At 53.1% G+C, this 27,751-nt stretch overlaps 1 protein-coding gene across 1 annotated transcript in view; it reads right to left on the bottom strand.

Annotated features, from left to right (window-relative positions):
- Nucleotides 1–6,695: 6,695 nt before the first annotated feature.
- CFP (complement factor properdin) overlaps nt 6,696–27,751 on the bottom strand; it is a 33,311-nt gene continuing 12,255 nt past the window's right edge. Inside the window, exons 8-10 of the mRNA XM_090126334.1 lie at nt 23,676–23,787; nt 8,905–9,056; nt 6,696–6,790 (exon numbers count right to left, since the gene is read on the bottom strand). Of these exons, the coding sequence (XP_089982460.1) occupies nt 6,783–6,790; nt 8,905–9,056; nt 23,676–23,787 (272 nt within the window). The 3' untranslated portion in view covers nt 6,696–6,782. The remainder of the gene's footprint in view (nt 6,791–8,904; nt 9,057–23,675; nt 23,788–27,751) is intronic.

The raw sequence follows: 27,751 nt of genomic DNA, 5'->3' as shown, positions 1-27,751 counted from the left end.
ATCCCATAAAGACCCCATAAAGTCCCCATAGAGGCCCCATAGAGACCCAATAAAACCCCATAGAGACCCCATAAGGACCCCATAGAGATCCCATAGAAATCCCAATATTGACCCCATTGTGTCCCATGGACACCCCATGGAAATCCCATAAAGCCCCACAGAGACCCCATAGCGGCCCCATAGAGACCCCAAAGAGACGGCATAGAAATCCCAATAGGGATCCCATTGTGTCCCATAGAAACGCCATAGAAATCCCATAAAATCCCATAGAGACCCCATAGAGACCCATAGAGACCCCATAAAGACCCCATAAAGATCCCATAAAACCCCATAGAGACCCCATAGAGACCCCATAAAACCCAATCGGGACCCCATAGAGAGCCCACGGTGACCCCACAGAGACTCATAGAGACCCCATAGAGATCCCATAGAAATCCCATAAAACCCCATAGTGACCCCATAGAGACCCCATAAAGACCCATAGAGACTCCATAAAGACCCCATAAAGATCCCATAAAACCCCATAGAGACCCCATAGAGACCCCATAGAGACCCATAGAGACCCCCCAGAAATCCCATAAAACCCCATAAAACCCCATAGAGACCCCATAAAGACCCCATAAAGACCCCATCGGAACCCATAGAGACCCATAGAGACCCTATAAAAACCCCATAGAAAACCCATAGAAACCCCATAGAAACCCCATAAAGACCCCATAGAGACCCAAAGAGACCCCATAGAAATCCCATAAAGACCACATAGAGACCCCATAGAAATCCCATAGGAACCCATAGAACCCCATAGAGATCCCATAGAGACCCCATAAAACCCCATCGGAACCCATAGAGACCCCATAGAGCCCCATAGTGACCCCATAGAAATCCCATAAAACCCCATAGAGACCCCATAGAAATCCCATAGGAACCCATAGAACCCCATAGAGACCCCATAGAGACCCTGTAAAGATCCCATAAAACCCCATCGGAACCCCATAGAGACCCCATAGGGACCCCACAGAGACCCCATAGACCCCATACAGACCCCATAGGAACCCATAGAGACCCATAGAGACCCCATAGAGACCCCACAGAAATCCCAATAAAGATCCCATTGTGTTTCATAGAGACCCCATAGAAATCCCATAAAACCCCATAGAGACCCCATAAAGACCCCATAAAACTCCATCGGGACCCATAGAGACCCCATAGAGACCCTATAAAACCCTATCGGGACCCCATAGAGACCCCACGGTGACCCCACAGAGACCCCATAGAGACCCCATAGAGATCCCATAGAAATCCCATAAAACCCCATAGAGAACCTATAAAACCCTATCGGGACCCCATAGAGACCCATAGAGACCCCACAGAAATCCCAATAAAAATCCCATTGTGTTTCATAGAGACCCCACAGAAAACCCATAAAACCCCATAGAGACCCCACAGAAATCCCATAAAACCCCATAGAGACACCATAGAACCCCAGAGAGACCCCATAGAGACCCTGTAAAGATCCCATAAAACCCCATCGGAACCCCATAGAGACCCCATAAAACTCCATCGGGACCCATAGAGACCCCATAAAACTCCATCAGGACCCATAGAGACCCCATAAAGACCCCATTGTGTTTCATAGAGACCCCATAGAAATCCCATAAAACCCCACAGAGACCCCATAAAGACCCACAGAGACCCCATAGAAATCCCATAAAACCCCATCGGGACCCCATAGAGACCCCACGGTGACCCCACAGAGTCCCCATAGAGACCCCATAGAGACCCTATAGAGAACCCCATAGAAACCTCATAAAACCCCATCGGGACCCATAGAGACCCCATAAAGACCCCATAGGAACCCATAGAGACCCATAGAGACCCCATAGAGCCCCAATAGAAACCCTATAACCCCCCCCTATAAGACCCCCCCCAATAGAAACCCTATAAACCCCCCCACCCCATAGAAAACCCCCCCATAGGACCCCCCCAATAGAAACCCTATAAACCGCCCCCATAGAACCCCGACCCTATAAGACCCCCCCCCAATAGAAACCCTATAACCCCCCCCCTTAGGGCCCCCCCCCCCAATAGAAACCCTATAAACCCCCCCCATAGAACCACGACCCTATAAGACCCCCCCCAATAGAAACCCTATAAACCCCCCCAACAGAAACCCTATAACCCCCCCCGTAGAAACCCCCCCCCCATAGGACCCCCTCCCAATAGAAACCCTATAAACCCCCCCATAGACCCCCGACCCTATAAGACCCGCCCCCCGAATAAAACCCTATAACCCCTCCCAAGAGAAATCCTATAACCCCCCCCATAGAACCCCGACCCTATAAGACCCCCCCCCCAATAGAAACCCTATAAACCCCCCCACCCCATAGAACCCCCCCCAATAGACCCCCCCAATAGAAACCCTATAAACCCCCCCCCAACAGAAACCCTATAACCCCCCCATAGACCCCCGACCCTATAAGACCCCCCCCCAATAGAAACCCTATAAAACCCCCCCATAGAAACCCGACCCTATAAGACCCCCCCTCCAATAGAAACCCTATAAACCCCCCCCCAATAGAAACCCTATAGACCCCCGCCATAGAACCCCGACCCTATAAGACCCCCCCCCAATAAAAACCCTATAAACCCCCCCACCCCATAGAAACCCCCCCCATAAGACCCCCCTCAATAGAAACCCTATAAACCCCCACACACCCCATAGAACCCCCCCCAATAGACCCCCCCAATAGAAACCCTATAACCCCCCCCCCAACAGAAACCCTATAACCCCCCCCATAGAACCCCGACCCTATAAACCCCCCCCCCAATAGAAACCCTATAAACACCCCCCCCTCTTAGGACCCCCCCCCCAATAGAAACCCTATAATCCCCCCCTATAAGACCCCCCCCCAGCAGAAACCCTATAACCCCCCCCATAGACCCCCGACCCTATAAGACCCCCCCCCAATAGAAACCCTATAAACCCCCCCATAGACCCCCGACCCTATAAGATCCCCCCCAATAGAAACCCTATAAACCCCCCCATAGACCCCCGACCCTATAAGACCCCCCCAATAGAAACCCTATAACCCTCCCCCCATAGACCCCCGACCCTATAAGACCCCCCCCCCAATAGAAACCCTATAAACCCCCCCCATAGAAACCCGACCCTATAAGACCCCCCCCCCAATAGAAACCCTATAAACCCCCCCCAATAGAAACCCTATAACCCCCCCCTATAGGACCCCCCCCAATAGAAACCCTATAAACCCCCCCCCAACAGAAACCCTATAACCCCCCCCATAGACCCCCGACCCTATAAGACCCCCCCCCAATAGAAACCCTATAAACCGCCCCCCAACAGAAACCCTATAAACCCCCCCCATAGACCCCCGACCCTATAAGACCCCCCCCCAATAGAAACCCTATAACCCCCCCCCCAACAGAAACCCTATAACCCCCCCCATAGACCCCCGACCCTATAAGACCCCCCCCCAATAGAAACCCTATAAACCGCCCCCCAACAGAAACCCTATAAACCCCCCCCATAGACCCCCGACCCTATAAACCCCCCCCCAATAGAAACCCTATAACCCCCCCCCCAACAGAAACCCTATAACCCCCCCCATAGACCCCCGACCCTATAAACCCCCCCCCAAAAAACCCCAATCCCTACCAGTCGGTTTGGGGCCGCCCCACAACCAGCAGCAGCGGTGCCGACGTTGGGGGGGGGCGGGGGGAGCCGCTAAAATCTGCCCCCCCCGCCAGGAAATTGCCGTCCGATAGGCGGCGCCGCAGGAACTCCATTGGGGGGGTTATGGGGTCGGGGGTTATGGGGTTTTATTGGGGGGGGTTATGGGGTCGGGGGTTATGGGGTTTTATTGGGGGGCGTTATGGGGTTTCTATTGGGGGGGGTTATGGGGTCGGGGGTTATGGGGTTTTATTGGGGGGGGTTATGGGGTTTCTATTGGGGGGGGGTTATAGGGTTTCTATTGGGGGGGGTTATGGGGTTTTATTGGGGGGGGTTATGGGGTTTCTATTGGGGGGGGTTATGGGGTTTTATTGGGGGGGGTTATGGGGTTTCTATTGGGGGGGGTTATGGGGTTTTATTGGGGGGGGTTATGGGGTTTCTATTGGGGGGGGGTTATAGGGTTTCTATTGGGGGGGGTTATGGGGTTTTATTGGGGGGGGTTATGGGGTTTCTATTGGGGGGGGTTATAGGTTTTCTATTGGGGGGGGGTTATGGGGTCCGGGGTTATGGGGTTTTATTGGGGGGGGGTCCTATGGGGTCGGGGTTTCTATGGGGGGGGTTATAGGGTTTCTATTGGGGGGGTTTATAGGGTTTCTATTGGGGGGGGGTTTATGGGGTGGGGGGTTATAGGGTTTTATTGTGGGGGGGTCTTATGGGGTCGGGGCTTCTCTGGGGGGGGGTTTATAGGGTTTCTATTGGGGGGGGGTTTATGGGGGGGGGTTATAGGGTTTCTATGGGGGGGGTTATAGGGTTTCTGTTGGGGGGGGTCCTATGGGGTCGGGGTTTCTATGGGGGGGGAGTTATAGGGTTTTATTGGGGGGGGTCTTATGGGGTGGGGGGTTATAGGGTTTCTATGGGGGGGATTATGGGGTTTTATTGGGGGGGGGGCTTATGGGGTGCGGGGTTATAGGGTTTTATTGGGGGGGGGTTTTATGGGGTGGGGGTTTCTATGGGGGGGGTTTATAGGGTTTCTATTGGGGGGGGTCCTATGGGGGGGTTCTATGGGGGGGGGGCGTTTATAGGGTTTCTATCGGGGGGGGTTTATAGGGTTTCTATTGGGGGGTTTTCTATCGGGGGGGTGTTTATAGGGTTTCTATTGGGGGGGGACTATGGGGGGGGGCGATTATAGGGTTTCTATTGGGGGGGGGTTTATAGGGTTTCTATTGGGGGGGGGGTCCTATGGGGTGGGGGGTTTATAGGGTTTCTATTGGGGGGGGCCTTATGGGGGGGGTCCTATAAGGGGGGGGTTTATAGGGGTGTCCTATAGGGGGATCATGTGGGGGGGGGGGGTCCTTATGGGGTGGGGGTTCCTATAGGGGGAATTATAGGGATCGTATTGAGGGGGGGTCTTATGGGGGGGGTCTTATGGAGGGAATCCTATAGGGGGGGGTCCTATGGGGGTCTATAGGATCCTATGGGGTGGGGGTTCTATGGGGGGGGGGTGCTATGGGGGGGGATCCTATAGGGGGGCCCTATGGAGGGGGATTCTATAGGGGTCCTATTGGGGGGGGGAGGTTTATGGGGGGGGTCCTATGGGGTCCTTTGGGGGGGGAGGGGGGTCCTATAGGGGTCCTATAGGGTCCTTATAGGGTCTTGGGGGGAAGGGGGGGGTCTTTAGGCCGATCTATAGGGGTTCTATGGGGGCCCCAATAGGGTCTATGGGGGTCCCTATAGATTCTATGGGAATCCTATAGGGTCTATGGGGTCCTAAGGGGTCCCTATAGGGGTTGTGGGGTCCTATGGGGCGGGGGGGGGGGGGTTCTATAGGGACTATGGGGTCCCTATAGGGGCTGGGGGGGGGGTCCTATGGGGGCCCTATAGGGACAGAGGGATCTTTGGGGTCTGTAGGGGGCTCTATGGAGGGTCCTATAGGGGATCAAAGGGTCCCTATAGGGGACGGAGGTCTATGGGGATCCTATGGGGGCTGCGGGGCTTTATAGGGGATGGTGGGTGGGGGAGGGGGGGTCCTATAGGATCTATATGGGGTCCCTGGTGGGGATGAGGGATGCAGGGAGATCCTATAGGGTCCTATAGGGTCTATGGGGGATCCTATAGGGGGGGGGCCCTATAAAAGACAGGGAGCTATAGGGGATCCCCTATAGGGCCCTGCTATGGGGTCTCACCCTAAAGGGTGAGTCTCTATAGGGTGTGGGGGGGGTAGAAGGGGTGGGAGACCTATAGGGAGAGGCCCTATAGGGGGATTTATAGGGGGGGGAGCTATAGGGGATCTATAGGGGGGTTGGATGGGGGGCCCTATAGGGGAAAAGGATTTCGGGGCTCTATAGGGGGAGATGATAGGAGGCCCTTATAGGGGGGGAAGGGATGGGGAGGGGATCTATGGGGTCTGCGGGGCGCTGTAGGGGAAAAGGACCTATGGGGAGCCCTATAGGGGATGTATAGGATCTATAGGGAATAGGGGAGGGGGGACTATGGGGGGGGGAAAAATCTCTAGGGGCTCCTATAGGGGAAGAAGGATGGGGGGAGGGAAGAGCTGCCGGGCCCTATAGGGGGAGCTGTGGGGCGGCCCTATAGGAGCCCTATAGGGGGAGCTGTGGGGCGGCCCTATAGGAGCCCTATAGGATCCCAGCTGCAGCCCTCGGGGAGGCCCCGCCCCCCTCCCCGTGACGTCACTTCCGTTCCGGCCGCATCACCCACCCCATAACCACGCCCACAAACACTCAAGCCACGCCCGCTACGGTCACAAGCCACGCCCACAATGCGCCTAGACCACGCCTCCTTCCCATCGGCCACGCCCACATCCGTTCAGACCACGCCCACAACGCGCCGCAGCCCAAACGGGTGGATGGAGAGGGGGGCGTGGCTTCGCGGTGACGTCACGCGTCGCCCCGCCCTCGGTTCTGCAGTGGGGGTGGGCGGGGCGTGGGTGAGGTGCTTGTGACGTCACGTCCGGTTGGAGCCCCGCCCAGATTTAAAGAGACAGCGCTGAATTGCTGGGGTTTATTGAGGGGGGGGGGAGGGGAGAGGGGGAAATTTTGGGGGAAAATCCGCAGATTTTGGGGTCCGGCGGCCGTCAGTCCTCTGTGGGGGGGGGGGGGAAAGGGGGTTATGTAGGGCGGGAAGCCATTGAGATCCCATTGTGACCCATAGAGACCCACAGGGACCCCATAGAGACCCATAGAGACCCATAGAGACCCCATAGAGATCCATAGAAACCCATAGACCCCATAGAGACCCTACAGTGACCCCATAGAGCCCCATAGATCCCATACAAACACATAGCGCCCCACAGAGACCCCACAGCGCCCCATAGAGACCCCATGGCGCCCCATAGAGACCCCACAGTGCCCCATAGAGACCCCATAGAGACCCGTAGAGACCCACAGAGACCCCATAGATCCCATACAGACCCATAGCGCCCCAGAGAGACCCCATAGCGCCCCATAGAGACCCCATAGCGCCCCATAGAGACCCCATGGCGCCCCATAGAGACCCCACAGTGCCCCATAGAGACCCCATAGAGACCCGTAGAGACCCACAGAGACCCCATAGATCCCATACAGACCCATAGTGCCCCATAGAGACCCCATAGAGACCCATAGAGACCCCACAGCGCCCCATAGAGACCCACAGTGCCCCATAGATCCCATACAGACCCATAGCGCCCCACAGAGACCCCACAGTGCCCCATAGAGACCCCACAGCGCCCCATAGAGACCCCATATGGACCCACTGTGCCCCATAGAGGCCCCATAGAGATCCATAGAAACCCATAGACCCCATAGAGACCCTACAGTGACCCCACAGAGACCCCATAGATCCCATACAGACCCATAGCGCCCCATAGAGACCCCACAGAGACCCCACAGAGACCCCACAGAGACCCCATAGATCCCATACAGACCCATTGTGTCCCATAGTGACCCCATAGAGACCCATAGAGACCCCACAGCGCCCCATAGAGACCCCACAGCACCCCATAGAGACCCCATATGGACCCACTGTGCCCCATAGAGGCCCCATAGAGATCCATAGAAACCCATAGACCCCATAGAGACCCTACAGTGACCCCACAGAGACCCCATAGATCCCATACAGACCCCATAGCGCCCCACAGAGACCCCACAGCGCCCCATAGAGACCCCATGGCGCCCCATAGAGACCCCATAGTGCCCCATAGAGACCCCATAGGGACCCGTAGAGACCCACAGAGACCCCATAGATCCCATACAGACCCATAGCGCCCCAGAGAGACCCCATAGAGACCCATAGAGACCCCATAGCGCCCCATAGAGACCCACAGTGCCCCATAGATCCCATACAGACCCATAGCGCCCCACAGAGACCCCACAGTGCCCCATAGAGACCCCACAGCGCCCCATAGAGACCCCATATGGACCCACTGTGCCCCATAGAGGCCCCATAGAGATCCATAGAAACCCATAGACCCCATAGAGACCCTACAGTGACCCCACAGAGACCCCATAGATCCCATACAGACCCATAGCGCCCCACAGAGACCCCACAGCGCCCCATAGAGACCCCATGGCGCCCCATAGAGACCCCACAGTGCCCCATAGAGACCCCATAGAGACCCGTAGAGACCCACAGAGACCCCATAGATCCCATACAGACCCATAGTGCCCCATAGAGACCCCATAGAGACCCATAGAGACCCCACAGCGCCCCATAGAGACCCACAGTGCCCCATAGATCCCATACAGACCCATAGCGCCCCACAGAGACCCCACAGTGCCCCATAGAGACCCCACAGCGCCCCATAGAGACCCCATATGGACCCACTGTGCCCCATAGAGGCCCCATAGAGATCCATAGAAACCCATAGACCCCATAGAGACCCTACAGTGACCCCACAGAGACCCCATAGATCCCATACAGACCCATAGTGCCCCATAGAGACCCCATAGAGACCCATAGAGACCCCACAGCGCCCCATAGAGACCCACAGTGCCCCATAGATCCCATAGAGACCCATAGCGCCCCACAGAGACCCCACAGCGCCCCATAGAGACCCCATGGCGCCCCATAGAGACCCCACAGTGCCCCATAGAGACCCCATAGAGACCCGTAGAGACCCACAGAGACCCCATAGATCCCATACAGACCCATAGCGCCCCAGAGAGACCCCATAGCGCCCCATAGAGACCCCCCCCGCCCCCCCCCCCAGTGCTCACCCCCATCTGTGGGGCAGCCCCACGGATGCAGACAGGGCCGGGTCTCCTCCAGCTTTTTCGTCTGCCCCAAAAGTGGGGCGCAACGGGGCAACGCCACCCCCCAAAAGGTGATGTTCACTGGGGTGGAGGAACCCACCGTGGTCATCGTCAGCCTGGGGGAGACACCAAAGACCCCATAGATCCCCCATAGATCCCATAGATCCCCCATAGATCCCACAGACCCCATAGATCTCCCATAGACCCCATAGATCCCCCATAGATCCCATAGATCCCCCATAGACTCCATAAAACCCATAGATCCCCCATAGACCCCATAGATCCCCCATAGAACCCATAGTTCCCCCATAGACCCCATAGATCCCCCACAGACCCCATAGATCCCCCACAGACTCCATAGACCCCATAGATGCCCCATAGATCCCACAGACCCCATAGATCCCCCATAGATCCCATAGATCCCCCATAGACCCCACAGATCCCCCATAGACTCCATAGATCCCATAGACCCCATAGATCCCCCAAAGACCCCATAGATACCCATAGACCCCATAAAACACATAGATCCCCCATAGATCCCCCATAGACTCCATAGATCCCCCACAGACCCCATAGATCCCCCATAGACCCCACAGATCCCCCACAGACCCTATAAAACACATAGATACCCCATAGACCCCATAGATACCCCATAGACTCCATAGATCCCCTACAGACCCCATAGATCCCCCATAGATCCCATAGATCCCCCATAGACCCCATAGATCCCATAGATCCCCCGTAGACCCCATAGAACCCCCACAGACCCCATAGACCCCATAAAACACATAGATCCCCCGTAGACCCCACAGATCCCCCACAAGCCCCATAGATCCCCCACAGACTCCACAGACCCCATAGATCCCCCACAGACCCCATAGATCCCCCATAGACCCCATGGATCCCCCATAGACCCCATAAAACCCATAGATCCCCCATAGACTCCATAGACCCCATAGACCCCATAGATCCCCCACAGACCCCATAGATACCCCATAGACCCCATGGATCCCCCATAGACCCCATAAAACCCATAGATCCCCCATAGACTCCATAGATCCCCTACAGACCCCATAGATCCCTCATAGACCCCATAGATCCCCCATAGATCCCCCATAGACCCCATAGATCCCCCATAGACCCCATAGACCCCATAGATCCCCCATAGACTCCATAGATCCCCCACAGACCCCATAGATCCCCCATAGACCCCATAGACCCCACAGATCCCCCATAGACCCTATAAAACACATAGATACCCCATAGACCCCATAGATACCCCATAGACTCCATAGATCCCCTACAGACCCCATAGATCCCCCATAGACTCCATAGATCCCCCATAGACCCCATAGATCCCATAGATCCCCCATAGACCCCATAGATCCCCCACAGACCCCATAGACCCCATAAAACACATAGATCCCCCGTAGACCCCACAGATCCCCCACAAGCCCCATAGATCCCCCACAGACTCCACAAACCCCATAGATCCCCCACAGACCCCATAGATCCCCCATAGACCCCATGGATCCCCCATAGACCCCATAAAACCCATAGATCCCCCATAGACTCCATAGACCCCATAGACCCCATAGATCCCCCACAGACCCCATAGATCCCATAGATCCCCCATAGACCCTACAGATCCCCCATAGACTCCATAGATCCCATAGACCCCATAGATCCCCCAAAGACCCCATAGATACCCATAGACCCCATAAAACACATAGATCCCCCATAGATCCCCCATAGACCCCATAGATCCCCCATAGACCCCATAGATCCCATAGATCCCCCATAGACCCCATAGATCCCCCATAGACTCCATAGATACCCCATAGATCCCATACATCCCCCATAGACCCCACAGATCCCCCATAGACTCCATAGATCCCATAGACCCCATAGATCCCCGAAAGACCCCATAGATCCCCTATAGATCCCATAGATCCCCCATAGACCCCATAGATCCCCCACAGACCCCGTAGATCCCATAGATCCCCCATAGATCCCATAGAACCCCCACAGACCCCATAGTTTCCCTATAGACCCCATAGATCCCCCAAAGACCCCAAAAAACCCATAGAAACTCCATTGGAACCCCATAGAACCCCATAGAGACCCCATAGAACCCCACAACCCCATAGAAACCCCATAGAGACCCCATAGAGACCCCATAGAATCCTATAACCCCATAGACACCCCAAAGAACCCCATAGAACCCCATAGAAACCCCATAGAGACCCCATAGAGGCCCCATAGAAACCCCACAACCCCATAGACCCCATAGACACCCCATAAAACCCCATAAAACCCCATAGAGACCCCACAAAACCCCACAGAACCCCCCGACCCCACAGCCCCACACGTACGGGAATTTGGGGTTTATAGGGTGACACTCCCGGAAGCGGCTCCTTTTGGGGTCGGCCCCACAGGGGGGTTGGCACAGACCCCACTGACCCCATAGACACCCCATAGACACCCATAGAACCCCATAGAACCCCATAGAGACACCATAGAGACCCCATAAAACCCCTTCGAACCCCATAAAACCCCATAGACACCCCATAGAACCCCATAGAGACCCCATAGGACCCTACAGAACCCCATAGAACCCCATACAATGTCAGAAGCCCCATGGAGACCCCATAGAAACCCCACAACCCCATAGAACCCCATAGAGACTCCATAGAACCCTACAACCCCATAAAACCCCATAAGAACCCCATAGAGACCCATAGAACCCCACAACCCCATAGAAACCCCACAGAAACCCCATAGAGACCCCATAGAAATCCACAACCCCATAGGAACCCCATAGAGACCGCATAGAATCCTACAACCCCATAGAACCCCATAAAGCCCCATAGAGACCCCATAAAACCCCATAGATCCCCATAGAGACCCCATAGAATCCCACAACCCCATAGAATCCTATAACCCCATAGAAAACCCATAGAGACCCATAGAGACCCCGTAGAACCCCATAGAACCCCTTAGAGACCCCATAGAATCCTATAACCCCATAGACACCCCAAAGAACCCCATAGAACCCCATAGAAACCCCATAGAAGCCCCATAGAATCCTATAACCCCATTGACAAACCATAGAACCCCATAGATCCCCATAGAACCCCATTGAGACCCCATAGAAACCCCACAACCCTATAAAACCCCATAGAGACCCCATAGAGACCCCATAGTACCCCAGAAACCCCATAGAACCTCATAGAGACCCCATAGAAATCCACAACCCCATAGAGACCGCATAGGAACCCCATAAAACCCCATAGAACCCCACAACCCCATAGAACACCATAGAGACCCCATAGAACCCCATAGATCCCCATAGAGACCCCACAAAACCCCATAGAGACCCCACAAAACCCCACAGAACCCCCCGACCCCACAGCCCCACACGTACGGGAATTTGGGGTTTATAGGGTGACACTCCCGGAAGCGGCTCCTTTTGGGGTCGGCCCCACAGGGGGGTTGGCACAGACCCCACTGACCCCATAGACACCCCATAGACACCCATAAAACCCCATAGAACCCCATAGAGACCCCATAGAAACCTCACAACCCCATAAAACCCCATAGAGACCCCATAGAACCCCATAGAAACCCCATAGAGACCCCACAACCCCATAGAACCCCATAGAGACCCCATAGATCCCCATAGAGACCCCATAAAACCCCATAGGATCCCATAGAGACCCCACAACCTCATAGAACCCCATAGAGACCCCATAGAAACCCCACAACCCTATAAAACCCCATAGAGACCCCATAGAAACCCCACAACCCCATAGAACCCCATAGAGACCCCATAGAGACCCCATAGAACCCCATAGAAACCCCATAGAGACCCCATAGAACCCCATAGAAACCCCATAGAGACCCCACAACCCCATAGAACCCCATAGAGACCCCATAGATCCCCATAGAGACCCCATAGAAACCCCATAGGAACCCCATAGAGACCCCATAGAACCCCACAACCCCATAGAACACCACAGAACCCCATAGAGACCCCACAAAACCCCACAGAACCCCCCGACCCCACAGCCCCACACGTACGGGAATTTGGGGTTTATAGGGTGACACTCCCGGAAGCGGCTCCTTTTGGGGTCGGCCCCACAGGGGGGTTGGCACAGACCCCACTGACCCCATAGACACCCCATAGACACCCATAGAACCCCATAGAACCCCATAGAGACACCATAGAGACCCCATAAAACCCCTTCGAACCCCATAAAACCCCATAGACACCCCATAGAACCCCATAGAGACCCCATAGGACCCTACAGAACCCCATAGAACCCCATACAATGTCAGAAGCCCCATGGAGACCCCATAGAAACCCCACAACCCCATAGAACCCCATAGAGACTCCATAGAACCCTACAACCCCATAAAACCCCATAAGAACCCCATAGAGACCCATAGAACCCCACAACCCCATAGAAACCCCACAGAAACCCCATAGAGACCCCATAGAAATCCACAACCCCATAGGAACCCCATAGAGACCGCATAGAATCCTACAACCCCATAGAACCCCATAAAGCCCCATAGAGACCCCATAAAACCCCATAGATCCCCATAGAGACCCCATAGAATCCCACAACCCCATAGAATCCTATAACCCCATAGAAAACCCATAGAGACCCATAGAGACCCCGTAGAACCCCATAGAACCCCTTAGAGACCCCATAGAATCCTATAACCCCATAGACACCCCAAAGAACCCCATAGAACCCCATAGAAACCCCATAGAAGCCCCATAGAATCCTATAACCCCATTGACAAACCATAGAACCCCATAGATCCCCATAGAACCCCATTGAGACCCCATAGAAACCCCACAACCCTATAAAACCCCATAGAGACCCCATAGAGACCCCATAGTACCCCAGAAACCCCATAGAACCTCATAGAGACCCCATAGAAATCCACAACCCCATAGAGACCGCATAGGAACCCCATAAAACCCCATAGAACCCCACAACCCCATAGAACACCATAGAGACCCCATAGAACCCCATAGATCCCCATAGAGACCCCACAAAACCCCATAGAGACCCCACAAAACCCCACAGAACCCCCCGACCCCACAGCCCCACACGTACGGGAATTTGGGGTTTATAGGGTGACACTCCTGGAAGCGGCTCCTTTTGGGGTCGGCCCCACAGGGGGGTTGGCACAGACTCCACTGACCCCATAGACACCCCATAGACACCCATAAAACCCCATAGAACCCCATAGAGACCCCATAGAAACCTCACAACCCCATAAAACCCCATAGAGACCCCATAGAACCCCATAGAAACCCCATAGAGACCCCACAACCCCATAGAACCCCATAGAGACCCCATAGATCCCCATAGAGACCCCATAAAACCCCATAGGATCCCATAGAGACCCCACAACCTCATAGAACCCCATAGAGACCCCATAGAAACCCCACAACCCTATAAAACCCCATAGAGACCCCATAGAAACCCCACAACCCCATAGAACCCCATAGAGACCCCATAGAGACCCCATAGAACCCCATAGAAACCCCATAGAGACCCCATAGAACCCCATAGAAACCCCATAGAGACCCCACAACCCCATAGAACCCCATAGAGACCCCATAGATCCCCATAGAGACCCCATAGAAACCCCATAGGAACCCCATAGAGACCCCATAGAACCCCACAACCCCATAGAACACCACAGAACCCCATAGAGACCCCACAAAACCCCACAGAACCCCCCGACCCCACAGCCCCACACGTACGGGAATTTGGGGTTTATAGGGTGACACTCCCGGAAGCGGCTCCTTTTGGGGTCGGCCCCACAGGGGGGTTGGCACAGACCCCACTGACCCCATAGACACCCCATAGACACCCATAGAACCCCATAGAACCCCATAGAGACACCATAGAGACCCCATAAAACCCCTTCGAACCCCATAAAACCCCATAGACACCCCATAGAACCCCATAGAGACCCCATAGGACCCTACAGAACCCCATAGAACCCCATACAATGTCAGAAGCCCCATGGAGACCCCATAGAAACCCCACAACCCCATAGAACCCCATAGAGACTCCATAGAACCCTACAACCCCATAAAACCCCATAAGAACCCCATAGAGACCCATAGAACCCCACAACCCCATAGAAACCCCACAGAAACCCCATAGAGACCCCATAGAAATCCACAACCCCATAGGAACCCCATAGAGACCGCATAGAATCCTACAACCCCATAGAACCCCATAAAGCCCCATAGAGACCCCATAAAACCCCATAGATCCCCATAGAGACCCCATAGAATCCCACAACCCCATAGAATCCTATAACCCCATAGAAAACCCATAGAGACCCATAGAGACCCCGTAGAACCCCATAGAACCCCTTAGAGACCCCATAGAATCCTATAACCCCATAGACACCCCAAAGAACCCCATAGAACCCCATAGAAACCCCATAGAAGCCCCATAGAATCCTATAACCCCATTGACAAACCATAGAACCCCATAGATCCCCATAGAACCCCATTGAGACCCCATAGAAACCCCACAACCCTATAAAACCCCATAGAGACCCCATAGAGACCCCATAGTACCCCAGAAACCCCATAGAACCTCATAGAGACCCCATAGAAATCCACAACCCCATAGAGACCGCATAGGAACCCCATAAAACCCCATAGAACCCCACAACCCCATAGAACACCATAGAGACCCCATAGAACCCCATAGATCCCCATAGAGACCCCACAAAACCCCATAGAGACCCCACAAAACCCCACAGAACCCCCCGACCCCACAGCCCCACACGTACGGGAATTTGGGGTTTATAGGGTGACACTCCTGGAAGCGGCTCCTTTTGGGGTCGGCCCCACAGGGGGGTTGGCACAGACTCCACTGACCCCATAGACACCCCATAGACACCCATAAAACCCCATAGAACCCCATAGAGACCCCATAGAAACCTCACAACCCCATAAAACCCCATAGAGACCCCATAGAACCCCATAGAAACCCCATAGAGACCCCACAACCCCATAGAACCCCATAGAGACCCCATAGATCCCCATAGAGACCCCATAAAACCCCATAGGATCCCATAGAGACCCCACAACCTCATAGAACCCCATAGAGACCCCATAGAAACCCCACAACCCTATAAAACCCCATAGAGACCCCATAGAAACCCCACAACCCCATAGAACCCCATAGAGACCCCATAGAGACCCCATAGAACCCCATAGAAACCCCATAGAGACCCCATAGAACCCCATAGAAACCCCATAGAGACCCCACAACCCCATAGAACCCCATAGAGACCCCATAGATCCCCATAGAGACCCCATAGAAACCCCATAGGAACCCCATAGAGACCCCATAGAACCCCACAACCCCATAGAACACCACAGAACCCCATAGAGACCCCACAAAACCCCACAGAACCCCCCGACCCCACAGCCCCACACGTACGGGAATTTGGGGTTTATAGGGTGACACTCCCGGAAGCGGCTCCTTTTGGGGTCGGCCCCACAGGGGGGTTGGCACAGACCCCACTGACCCCATAGACACCCCATAGACACCCATAGAACCCCATAGAACCCCATAGAGACACCATAGAGACCCCATAAAACCCCTTCGAACCCCATAAAACCCCATAGACACCCCATAGAACCCCATAGAGACCCCATAGGACCCTACAGAACCCCATAGAACCCCATACAATGTCAGAAGCCCCATGGAGACCCCATAGAAACCCCACAACCCCATAGAACCCCATAGAGACTCCATAGAACCCTACAACCCCATAAAACCCCATAAGAACCCCATAGAGACCCATAGAACCCCACAACCCCATAGAAACCCCACAGAAACCCCATAGAGACCCCATAGAAATCCACAACCCCATAGGAACCCCATAGAGACCGCATAGAATCCTACAACCCCATAGAACCCCATAAAGCCCCATAGAGACCCCATAAAACCCCATAGATCCCCATAGAGACCCCATAGAATCCCACAACCCCATAGAATCCTATAACCCCATAGAAAACCCATAGAGACCCATAGAGACCCCGTAGAACCCCATAGAACCCCTTAGAGACCCCATAGAATCCTATAACCCCATAGACACCCCAAAGAACCCCATAGAACCCCATAGAAACCCCATAGAAGCCCCATAGAATCCTATAACCCCATTGACAAACCATAGAACCCCATAGATCCCCATAGAACCCCATTGAGACCCCATAGAAACCCCACAACCCTATAAAACCCCATAGAGACCCCATAGAGACCCCATAGTACCCCAGAAACCCCATAGAACCTCATAGAGACCCCATAGAAATCCACAACCCCATAGAGACCGCATAGGAACCCCATAAAACCCCATAGAACCCCACAACCCCATAGAACACCATAGAGACCCCATAGAACCCCATAGATCCCCATAGAGACCCCACAAAACCCCATAGAGACCCCACAAAACCCCACAGAACCCCCCGACCCCACAGCCCCACACGTACGGGAATTTGGGGTTTATAGGGTGACACTCCTGGAAGCGGCTCCTTTTGGGGTCGGCCCCACAGGGGGGTTGGCACAGACCCCACTGACCCCATAGACACCCCATAGACACCCATAAAACCCCATAGAACCCCATAGAGACCCCATAGAAACCTCACAACCCCATAAAACCCCATAGAGACCCCATAGAACCCCATAGAAACCCCATAGAGACCCCACAACCCCATAGAACCCCATAGAGACCCCATAGATCCCCATAGAGACCCCATAAAACCCCATAGGATCCCATAGAGACCCCACAACCTCATAGAACCCCATAGAGACCCCATAGAAACCCCACAACCCTATAAAACCCCATAGAGACCCCATAGAAACCCCACAACCCCATAGAACCCCATAGAGACCCCATAGAGACCCCATAGAACCCCATAGAAACCCCATAGAGACCCCATAGAACCCCATAGAAACCCCATAGAGACCCCACAACCCCATAGAACCCCATAGAGACCCCATAGATCCCCATAGAGACCCCATAGAAACCCCATAGGAACCCCATAGAGACCCCATAGAACCCCACAACCCCATAGAACACCACAGAACCCCATAGAGACCCCACAAAACCCCACAGAACCCCCCGACCCCACAGCCCCACACGTACGGGAATTTGGGGTTTATAGGGTGACACTCCCGGAAGCGGCTCCTTTTGGGGTCGGCCCCACAGGGGGGTTGGCACAGACCCCACTGACCCCATAGACACCCCATAGACACCCATAGAACCCCATAGAACCCCATAGAGACACCATAGAGACCCCATAAAACCCCTTCGAACCCCATAAAACCCCATAGACACCCCATAGAACCCCATAGAGACCCCATAGGACCCTACAGAACCCCATAGAACCCCATACAATGTCAGAAGCCCCATGGAGACCCCATAGAAACCCCACAACCCCATAGAACCCCATAGAGACTCCATAGAACCCTACAACCCCATAAAACCCCATAAGAACCCCATAGAGACCCATAGAACCCCACAACCCCATAGAAACCCCACAGAAACCCCATAGAGACCCCATAGAAATCCACAACCCCATAGGAACCCCATAGAGACCGCATAGAATCCTACAACCCCATAGAACCCCATAAAGCCCCATAGAGACCCCATAAAACCCCATAGATCCCCATAGAGACCCCATAGAATCCCACAACCCCATAGAATCCTATAACCCCATAGAAAACCCATAGAGACCCATAGAGACCCCGTAGAACCCCATAGAACCCCTTAGAGACCCCATAGAATCCTATAACCCCATAGACACCCCAAAGAACCCCATAGAACCCCATAGAAACCCCATAGAAGCCCCATAGAATCCTATAACCCCATTGACAAACCATAGAACCCCATAGATCCCCATAGAACCCCATTGAGACCCCATAGAAACCCCACAACCCTATAAAACCCCATAGAGACCCCATAGAGACCCCATAGTACCCCAGAAACCCCATAGAACCTCATAGAGACCCCATAGAAATCCACAACCCCATAGAGACCGCATAGGAACCCCATAAAACCCCATAGAACCCCACAACCCCATAGAACACCATAGAGACCCCATAGAACCCCATAGATCCCCATAGAGACCCCACAAAACCCCATAGAGACCCCACAAAACCCCACAGAACCCCCCGACCCCACAGCCCCACACGTACGGGAATTTGGGGTTTATAGGGTGACACTCCCGGAAGCGGCTCCTTTTGGGGTCGGCCCCACAGGGGGGTTGGCACAGACCCCACTGACCCCATAGACACCCCATAGACACCCATAGAACCCCATAGAACCCCATAGAGACACCATAGAGACCCCATAAAACCCCTTCGAACCCCATAAAACCCCATAGACACCCCATAGAACCCCATAGAGACCCCATAGGACCCTACAGAACCCCATAGAACCCCATACAATGTCAGAAGCCCCATGGAGACCCCATAGAAACCCCACAACCCCATAGAACCCCATAGAGACTCCATAGAACCCTACAACCCCATAAAACCCCATAAGAACCCCATAGAGACCCATAGAACCCCACAACCCCATAGAAACCCCACAGAAACCCCATAGAGACCCCATAGAAATCCACAACCCCATAGGAACCCCATAGAGACCGCATAGAATCCTACAACCCCATAGAACCCCATAAAGCCCCATAGAGACCCCATAAAACCCCATAGATCCCCATAGAGACCCCATAGAATCCCACAACCCCATAGAATCCTATAACCCCATAGAAAACCCATAGAGACCCATAGAGACCCCGTAGAACCCCATAGAACCCCTTAGAGACCCCATAGAATCCTATAACCCCATAGACACCCCAAAGAACCCCATAGAACCCCATAGAAACCCCATAGAAGCCCCATAGAATCCTATAACCCCATTGACAAACCATAGAACCCCATAGATCCCCATAGAACCCCATTGAGACCCCATAGAAACCCCACAACCCTATAAAACCCCATAGAGACCCCATAGAGACCCCATAGTACCCCAGAAACCCCATAGAACCTCATAGAGACCCCATAGAAATCCACAACCCCATAGAGACCGCATAGGAACCCCATAAAACCCCATAGAACCCCACAACCCCATAGAACACCATAGAGACCCCATAGAACCCCATAGATCCCCATAGAGACCCCACAAAACCCCATAGAGACCCCACAAAACCCCACAGAACCCCCCGACCCCACAGCCCCACACGTACGGGAATTTGGGGTTTATAGGGTGACACTCCCGGAAGCGGCTCCTTTTGGGGTCGGCCCCACAGGGGGGTTGGCACAGACCCCACTGACCCCATAGACACCCCATAGACACCCATAGAACCCCATAGAACCCCATAGAGACACCATAGAGACCCCATAAAACCCCTTCGAACCCCATAAAACCCCATAGACACCCCATAGAACCCCATAGAGACCCCATAGGACCCTACAGAACCCCATAGAACCCCATACAATGTCAGAAGCCCCATGGAGACCCCATAGAAACCCCACAACCCCATAGAACCCCATAGAGACTCCATAGAACCCTACAACCCCATAAAACCCCATAAGAACCCCATAGAGACCCATAGAACCCCACAACCCCATAGAAACCCCACAGAAACCCCATAGAGACCCCATAGAAATCCACAACCCCATAGGAACCCCATAGAGACCGCATAGAATCCTACAACCCCATAGAACCCCATAAAGCCCCATAGAGACCCCATAAAACCCCATAGATCCCCATAGAGACCCCATAGAATCCCACAACCCCATAGAATCCTATAACCCCATAGAAAACCCATAGAGACCCATAGAGACCCCGTAGAACCCCATAGAACCCCTTAGAGACCCCATAGAATCCTATAACCCCATAGACACCCCAAAGAACCCCATAGAACCCCATAGAAACCCCATAGAAGCCCCATAGAATCCTATAACCCCATTGACAAACCATAGAACCCCATAGATCCCCATAGAACCCCATTGAGACCCCATAGAAACCCCACAACCCCATAGAATCCTATAACCCCATAGAAAACCCATAGAGACCCATAGAGACCCCGTAGAACCCCATAGAAACCCCATAGAGACCCCATAGAACCCCATAGAGACCCCATAGAACCCCATAGAACCCCATAGAGACCCCATAGATCCCCATAGAGACCCCATAAAACCCCATAGGATCCCATAGAGACCCCACAACCTCATAGAACCCCATAGAGACCCCATAGAAACCCCACAACCCTATAAAACCCCATAGAGACCCCATAGAACCCCATAGAATCCTATAACCCCATAGAGACCCCATAGATCCCCATAGAGACCCCATAGAGACCCCACAAAACCCCATAGAGACCCCACAAAACCCCACAGAACCCCCCGACCCCACAGCCCCACACGTACGGGAATTTGGGGTTTATAGGGTGACACTCCCGGAAGCGGCTCCTTTTGGGGTCGGCCCCACAGGGGGGTTGGCACAGACCCCACTGACCCCATAGACACCCCATAGACACCCATAGAACCCCATAGAACCCCATAGAGACACCATAGAGACCCCATAAAACCCCTTCGAACCCCATAAAACCCCATAGACACCCCATAGAACCCCATAGAGACCCCATAGGACCCTACAGAACCCCATAGAACCCCATACAATGTCAGAAGCCCCATGGAGACCCCATAGAAACCCCACAACCCCATAGAACCCCATAGAGACTCCATAGAACCCTACAACCCCATAAAACCCCATAAGAACCCCATAGAGACCCATAGAACCCCACAACCCCATAGAAACCCCACAGAAACCCCATAGAGACCCCATAGAAATCCACAACCCCATAGGAACCCCATAGAGACCGCATAGAATCCTACAACCCCATAGAACCCCATAAAGCCCCATAGAGACCCCATAAAACCCCATAGATCCCCATAGAGACCCCATAGAATCCCACAACCCCATAGAATCCTATAACCCCATAGAAAACCCATAGAGACCCATAGAGACCCCGTAGAACCCCATAGAACCCCTTAGAGACCCCATAGAATCCTATAACCCCATAGACACCCCAAAGAACCCCATAGAACCCCATAGAAACCCCATAGAAGCCCCATAGAATCCTATAACCCCATTGACAAACCATAGAACCCCATAGATCCCCATAGAACCCCATTGAGACCCCATAGAAACCCCACAACCCTATAAAACCCCATAGAGACCCCATAGAGACCCCATAGTACCCCAGAAACCCCATAGAACCTCATAGAGACCCCATAGAAATCCACAACCCCATAGAGACCGCATAGGAACCCCATAAAACCCCATAGAACCCCACAACCCCATAGAACACCATAGAGACCCCATAGAACCCCATAGATCCCCATAGAGACCCCACAAAACCCCATAGAGACCCCACAAAACCCCACAGAACCCCCCGACCCCACAGCCCCACACGTACGGGAATTTGGGGTTTATAGGGTGACACTCCCGGAAGCGGCTCCTTTTGGGGTCGGCCCCACAGGGGGGTTGGCACAGACCCCACTGACCCCATAGACACCCCATAGACACCCATAGAACCCCATAGAACCCCATAGAGACACCATAGAGACCCCATAAAACCCCTTCGAACCCCATAAAACCCCATAGACACCCCATAGAACCCCATAGAGACCCCATAGGACCCTACAGAACCCCATAGAACCCCATACAATGTCAGAAGCCCCATGGAGACCCCATAGAAACCCCACAACCCCATAGAACCCCATAGAGACTCCATAGAACCCTACAACCCCATAAAACCCCATAAGAACCCCATAGAGACCCATAGAACCCCACAACCCCATAGAAACCCCACAGAAACCCCATAGAGACCCCATAGAAATCCACAACCCCATAGGAACCCCATAGAGACCGCATAGAATCCTACAACCCCATAGAACCCCATAAAGCCCCATAGAGACCCCATAAAACCCCATAGATCCCCATAGAGACCCCATAGAATCCCACAACCCCATAGAATCCTATAACCCCATAGAAAACCCATAGAGACCCATAGAGACCCCGTAGAACCCCATAGAACCCCTTAGAGACCCCATAGAATCCTATAACCCCATAGACACCCCAAAGAACCCCATAGAACCCCATAGAAACCCCATAGAAGCCCCATAGAATCCTATAACCCCATTGACAAACCATAGAACCCCATAGATCCCCATAGAACCCCATTGAGACCCCATAGAAACCCCACAACCCCATAGAATCCTATAACCCCATAGAAAACCCATAGAGACCCATAGAGACCCCGTAGAACCCCATAGAAACCCCATAGAGACCCCATAGAACCCCATAGAGACCCCATAGAACCCCATAGAACCCCATAGAGACCCCATAGATCCCCATAGAGACCCCATAAAACCCCATAGGATCCCATAGAGACCCCACAACCTCATAGAACCCCATAGAGACCCCATAGAAACCCCACAACCCTATAAAACCCCATAGAGACCCCATAGAACCCCATAGAATCCTATAACCCCATAGAGACCCCATAGATCCCCATAGAGACCCCATAGAGACCCCACAAAACCCCATAGAGACCCCACAAAACCCCACAGAACCCCCCGACCCCACAGCCCCACACGTACGGGAATTTGGGGTTTATAGGGTGACACTCCCGGAAGCGGCTCCTTTTGGGGTCGGCCCCACAGGGGGGTTGGCACAGACCCCACTGACCCCATTCCGTCCAGGATCCGGAAACTGGGATTTGGGAACAAGGAGTTGAGTCACCCCATAAAGTTGTGGGGTCGGGGATTTTATGGGGTCGGGGGGGTTTTATGGGGTTTTATGGGGATCTATGGGGTTTTATGGGGTTCTATGGGGTTTCTATTGGGTTCTATGGGGTTTTATGGGGTTTTATGGGGTTTTATGGGGTTCTGGGATCTCTATGGGGTCTCTATGGGGTCTATGGGGTTTTATGGGGACATATGGGGTTTTATGGGGTTTTATGGGTTCTATGGGGTTTCTATGGGGATCTATGGGGTGACTATGGGGTTTTATGGGGTTCTATGGGATTTCTATGGGGATCTATGGGGCTTCTATGGGGTTTTATGGGGTTTTATGGGGTTTTATGGGGATCTATGGGGTTTCTATGGGGTTTTAGGGGGTTTTATGGGGTTGTGGGATCTCTATGGGGCTCTATGGGGTTCTATGGGGTTTCTATGGGGTTCTATGGGGTTTTATGGGATTTTATGGGGTTCTATGGGATTTCTATGGGGATCTATGGGGCTTCTATGGGGTTTTATGGGGTTTTATGGGGATCTATGGGGTTTCTATGGGGTTCTATGGGGTTTTATGGGGTTTTATGGGGTTTTATGGGGATCTATGGGGTTTTATGGGGTTGTGGGATCTCTATGGGGCTCTATGGGGTTTTATGGGTTTCTATGGGGATCTATGGGGTTTCTATGGGGTCTTATGGGGTTTTATGGGGTTGTGGGATCTCTATGGGGCTCTATGGGGTTCTATGGGGTTTTATGGGGTTTCTATGGAGCTTTATGGGGTTCTATGGGATTTCTATGGGGTTTTATGGGGTTGTGGGATCTCTATGGGGTTCTATGGGGTCTATGGGGTCTATGGGGTTTTATGGGGTTTCTATGGAGTTTTATGGGGATCTATGGGGTTTCTATGGGGATCTATGGGGCTTCTATGGGGTTTTATGGGGTTTTATGGGGATCTATGGGGTGACTATGGGGTTTTATGGGGTTCTATGGGATTTCTATGGGGATCTATGGGGCTTCTATGGGGTTTTATGGGGTTTTATGGGGATCTATGTGGTTTTACGGGTTCTATGGCGTTTTATGGGGTTTTATGGGGTTTTATGGGGTTTTATGGGGATCTATGGGGTTTTATGGGGTTCTATGGGGTTCTATGGGGTTCTATGGGGATCTATGGGGTTTTATGGGGTTTTATGGGGATCTATGGGGTTTCTATGGGGTTTTAGGGGGTTTTATGGGGTTGTGGGATCTCTATGGGGCTCTATGGGGTTCTATGGAGTCTATGGGGTTTTATGGCATCTCTATGGGGTTCTATGGGGACTCTATGGGGTTCTATGGGGTTTTATGTGGTTTTATGGGGTTGTGGGATCTCTATGGGGTCTATGGGGTTTTATGGGGTTTCTATGGAGTTTTATGGGGATCTATGGGGTTTTATGGGGTTTTATGGGGATCTATGGGGTTTTATGGGGATCTATGGGGTTTTATGGGGTTTTATGGGGATCTATGGGGTTTTATGAGGATCTATGGGGCTTCTATGGGGTTTTATGGGGTTTTATGGGGATCTATGGAGTTTTATGGGGATCTATGGGGTTTTATGGGGTTTTATGGGGATCTATGGGGTTTTATGGGGTTCTATGGGGATCTATGGGGTTTCTATGGGGTTTTAGGGGGTTTTATGGGGTTGTGGGATCTCTATGGGGCTCTATGGGGTTTTATGGGGTTCTATGGGGGTCTATGGGGTTTCTATGGGTTCTTATGGGGTTTTATGGGGTTGTGGGATCTCTATGGGGCTCTATGGGGTTCTATGGGGTTTTATGGGGTTTCTATGGAGTTTTATGGGGTTCTATGGGATTTCTATGGGGTTTTATGGGGTTGTGGGATCTCTATGGGGTTCTATGGGGTCTAAGGGGTTTTATGGGGACATATGGGGTTTTATGGGGTTTTATGGGTTCTATGGGGTTTTATGGGGATCTATGGGGTGACTATGGGGTTTTATGGGTTTCTATGGGATTTCTATGGGGATCTATGGGGCTTCTATGGGGTTTTATGGGGTTTTATGGGGATCTATGGGGTTTTATGGGTTCTATGGGGTTTCTATGGGGTTTTATGTGGTTTTACGGGGTTCTATGGGGTTTCTATGGGGTTTTATGGGGTTTTATGGGGTTTTATGGGGTTTTATGGGGTTGTGGGATCTCTATGGGGCTCTATGGGGTTCTATGGGGTTTTATGGGGTTTCTATGGAGTTTTATGGGGTTCTATGGGATTTCTATGGGGTTTTATGGGGATCTATGGGGTGACTATGGGGTTTTATGGGGTTCTATGGGATTTCTATGGGGATCTATGGGGCTTCTATGGGGTTTTATGGGGTTTTATGGGGATCTATGGGGTTTCTATGGGGTTTTATGGGGTTTTATGGGGTTGTGGGATCTCTATGGGGTCTATGGGGTTTTATGGGGTTTCTATGGAGTTTTATGGGGATCTATGGGGTGACTATGGGGTTTTATGGGGTTTTATGGGATTTCTATGGGGTTTTATGGGGTTCTATGGGGTTTTATGGGGTCTTATGCTGTCTCTATGGGGTTTTATGAGGTTTTATGGGGATCTATGGGATTTCTATGGGATTTTATGGGGTTCTATGGGGTTCTATGGGGTTCTATGGGATGGTATGGGGCAGCTATGGGGCACTTATGGGGCACTTATGGGGCATCAATAGGGCACTTATGGGGCTGCTATGGGGCGTCTATAGGGCAGCTATGGGGCAGCTATGGGGCACTTATGGGGCACTTATGGGGCAGCTATGGGGCACTTATGGGGCATCAATAGGGCACTTATGGGGAAGTTATGGGGCAGCTATGGGGCAGTTATGGGGCAGCTATGGGGCAGTTATGGGGCAGTTATGGGGCTGCTATGGGGCGTCTATAGGGCAGCTATGGGGCACTTATGCGGCACTTATGGGGCACTTATGGGGCACTTATGGGGCATCAATAGGGCACTTATGGGGAAGTTATGGGGCAGCTATGGGGCACTTATTGGGCTGCTATGGGGCGTCTATAGGGCATCAATAGGGCACTTATGGGGCTGCTATGGGGCACTTATGGGGCAGCTATGGGGCATCAATAGGGTACTTATGGGGCTGCTATGGGGCGTCTATAGGGCAGCTATGGGGCACTTATGGGGCATCAATAGGGTACTTATGGGGCTGTCTATAGGGCAGCTATGGGGCACTTATGGGGCTGCTATGGGGCGTCTATAGGGCAGCTATGGGGAACTTATGGGGCAGCTATGGGGCACTTATGGGGCATCAATAGGGTACTTATGGGGCTGTCTATAGGGCAGCTGTGGGGCACTTATGGGGCTGCTATGGGGCGTCTACAGGGCAGCTATGGGGAACTTATGGGGCAGCTATGGGGCACTTATGGGGCAGCTATGGGGCACTTATGGGGCACTTATGCGGCACTTATGGGGCACTTATGGGGCATCAATAGGGCACTTAAGGGGAACTTATGGGGCAGCTATGGGGCACTTATGGGGCTGCTATGGGGCGTCTATAGGGCAGCTATGGGGCAGCTATGGGGCGTCTATAGGGCAGCTATGGGGCACTTATGGGGCAGCTATGGGGCGTCTATAGGGCACTTATGGGGAACTTATGGGGCAGCTATGGGGCACTTATGGGGCATCAATAGGGTACTTATGGGGCTGTCTATAGGGCAGCTATGGGGCACTTATGGGGCTGCTATGGGGCGTCTATAGGGCAGCTATGGGGAACTTATGGGGCAGCTATGGGGCACTTATGGGGCATCAATAGGGTACTTATGGGGCTGTCTATAGGGCAGCTGTGGGGCACTTATGGGGCTGCTATGGGGCGTCTACAGGGCAGCTATGGGGAACTTATGGGGCAGCTATGGGGCACTTATGGGGCAGCTATGGGGCACTTATGGGGCACTTATGCG

This window comes from Phasianus colchicus, chromosome 29 (genome assembly GCF_987193195.1).
Source record: "Phasianus colchicus chromosome 29, bPhaCol1.hap1.1, whole genome shotgun sequence".
In the NCBI taxonomy this organism is placed as follows: Eukaryota; Metazoa; Chordata; class Aves; order Galliformes; family Phasianidae; genus Phasianus; species Phasianus colchicus.
This window is presented reverse-complemented; position numbering and strand designations above follow the sequence as displayed.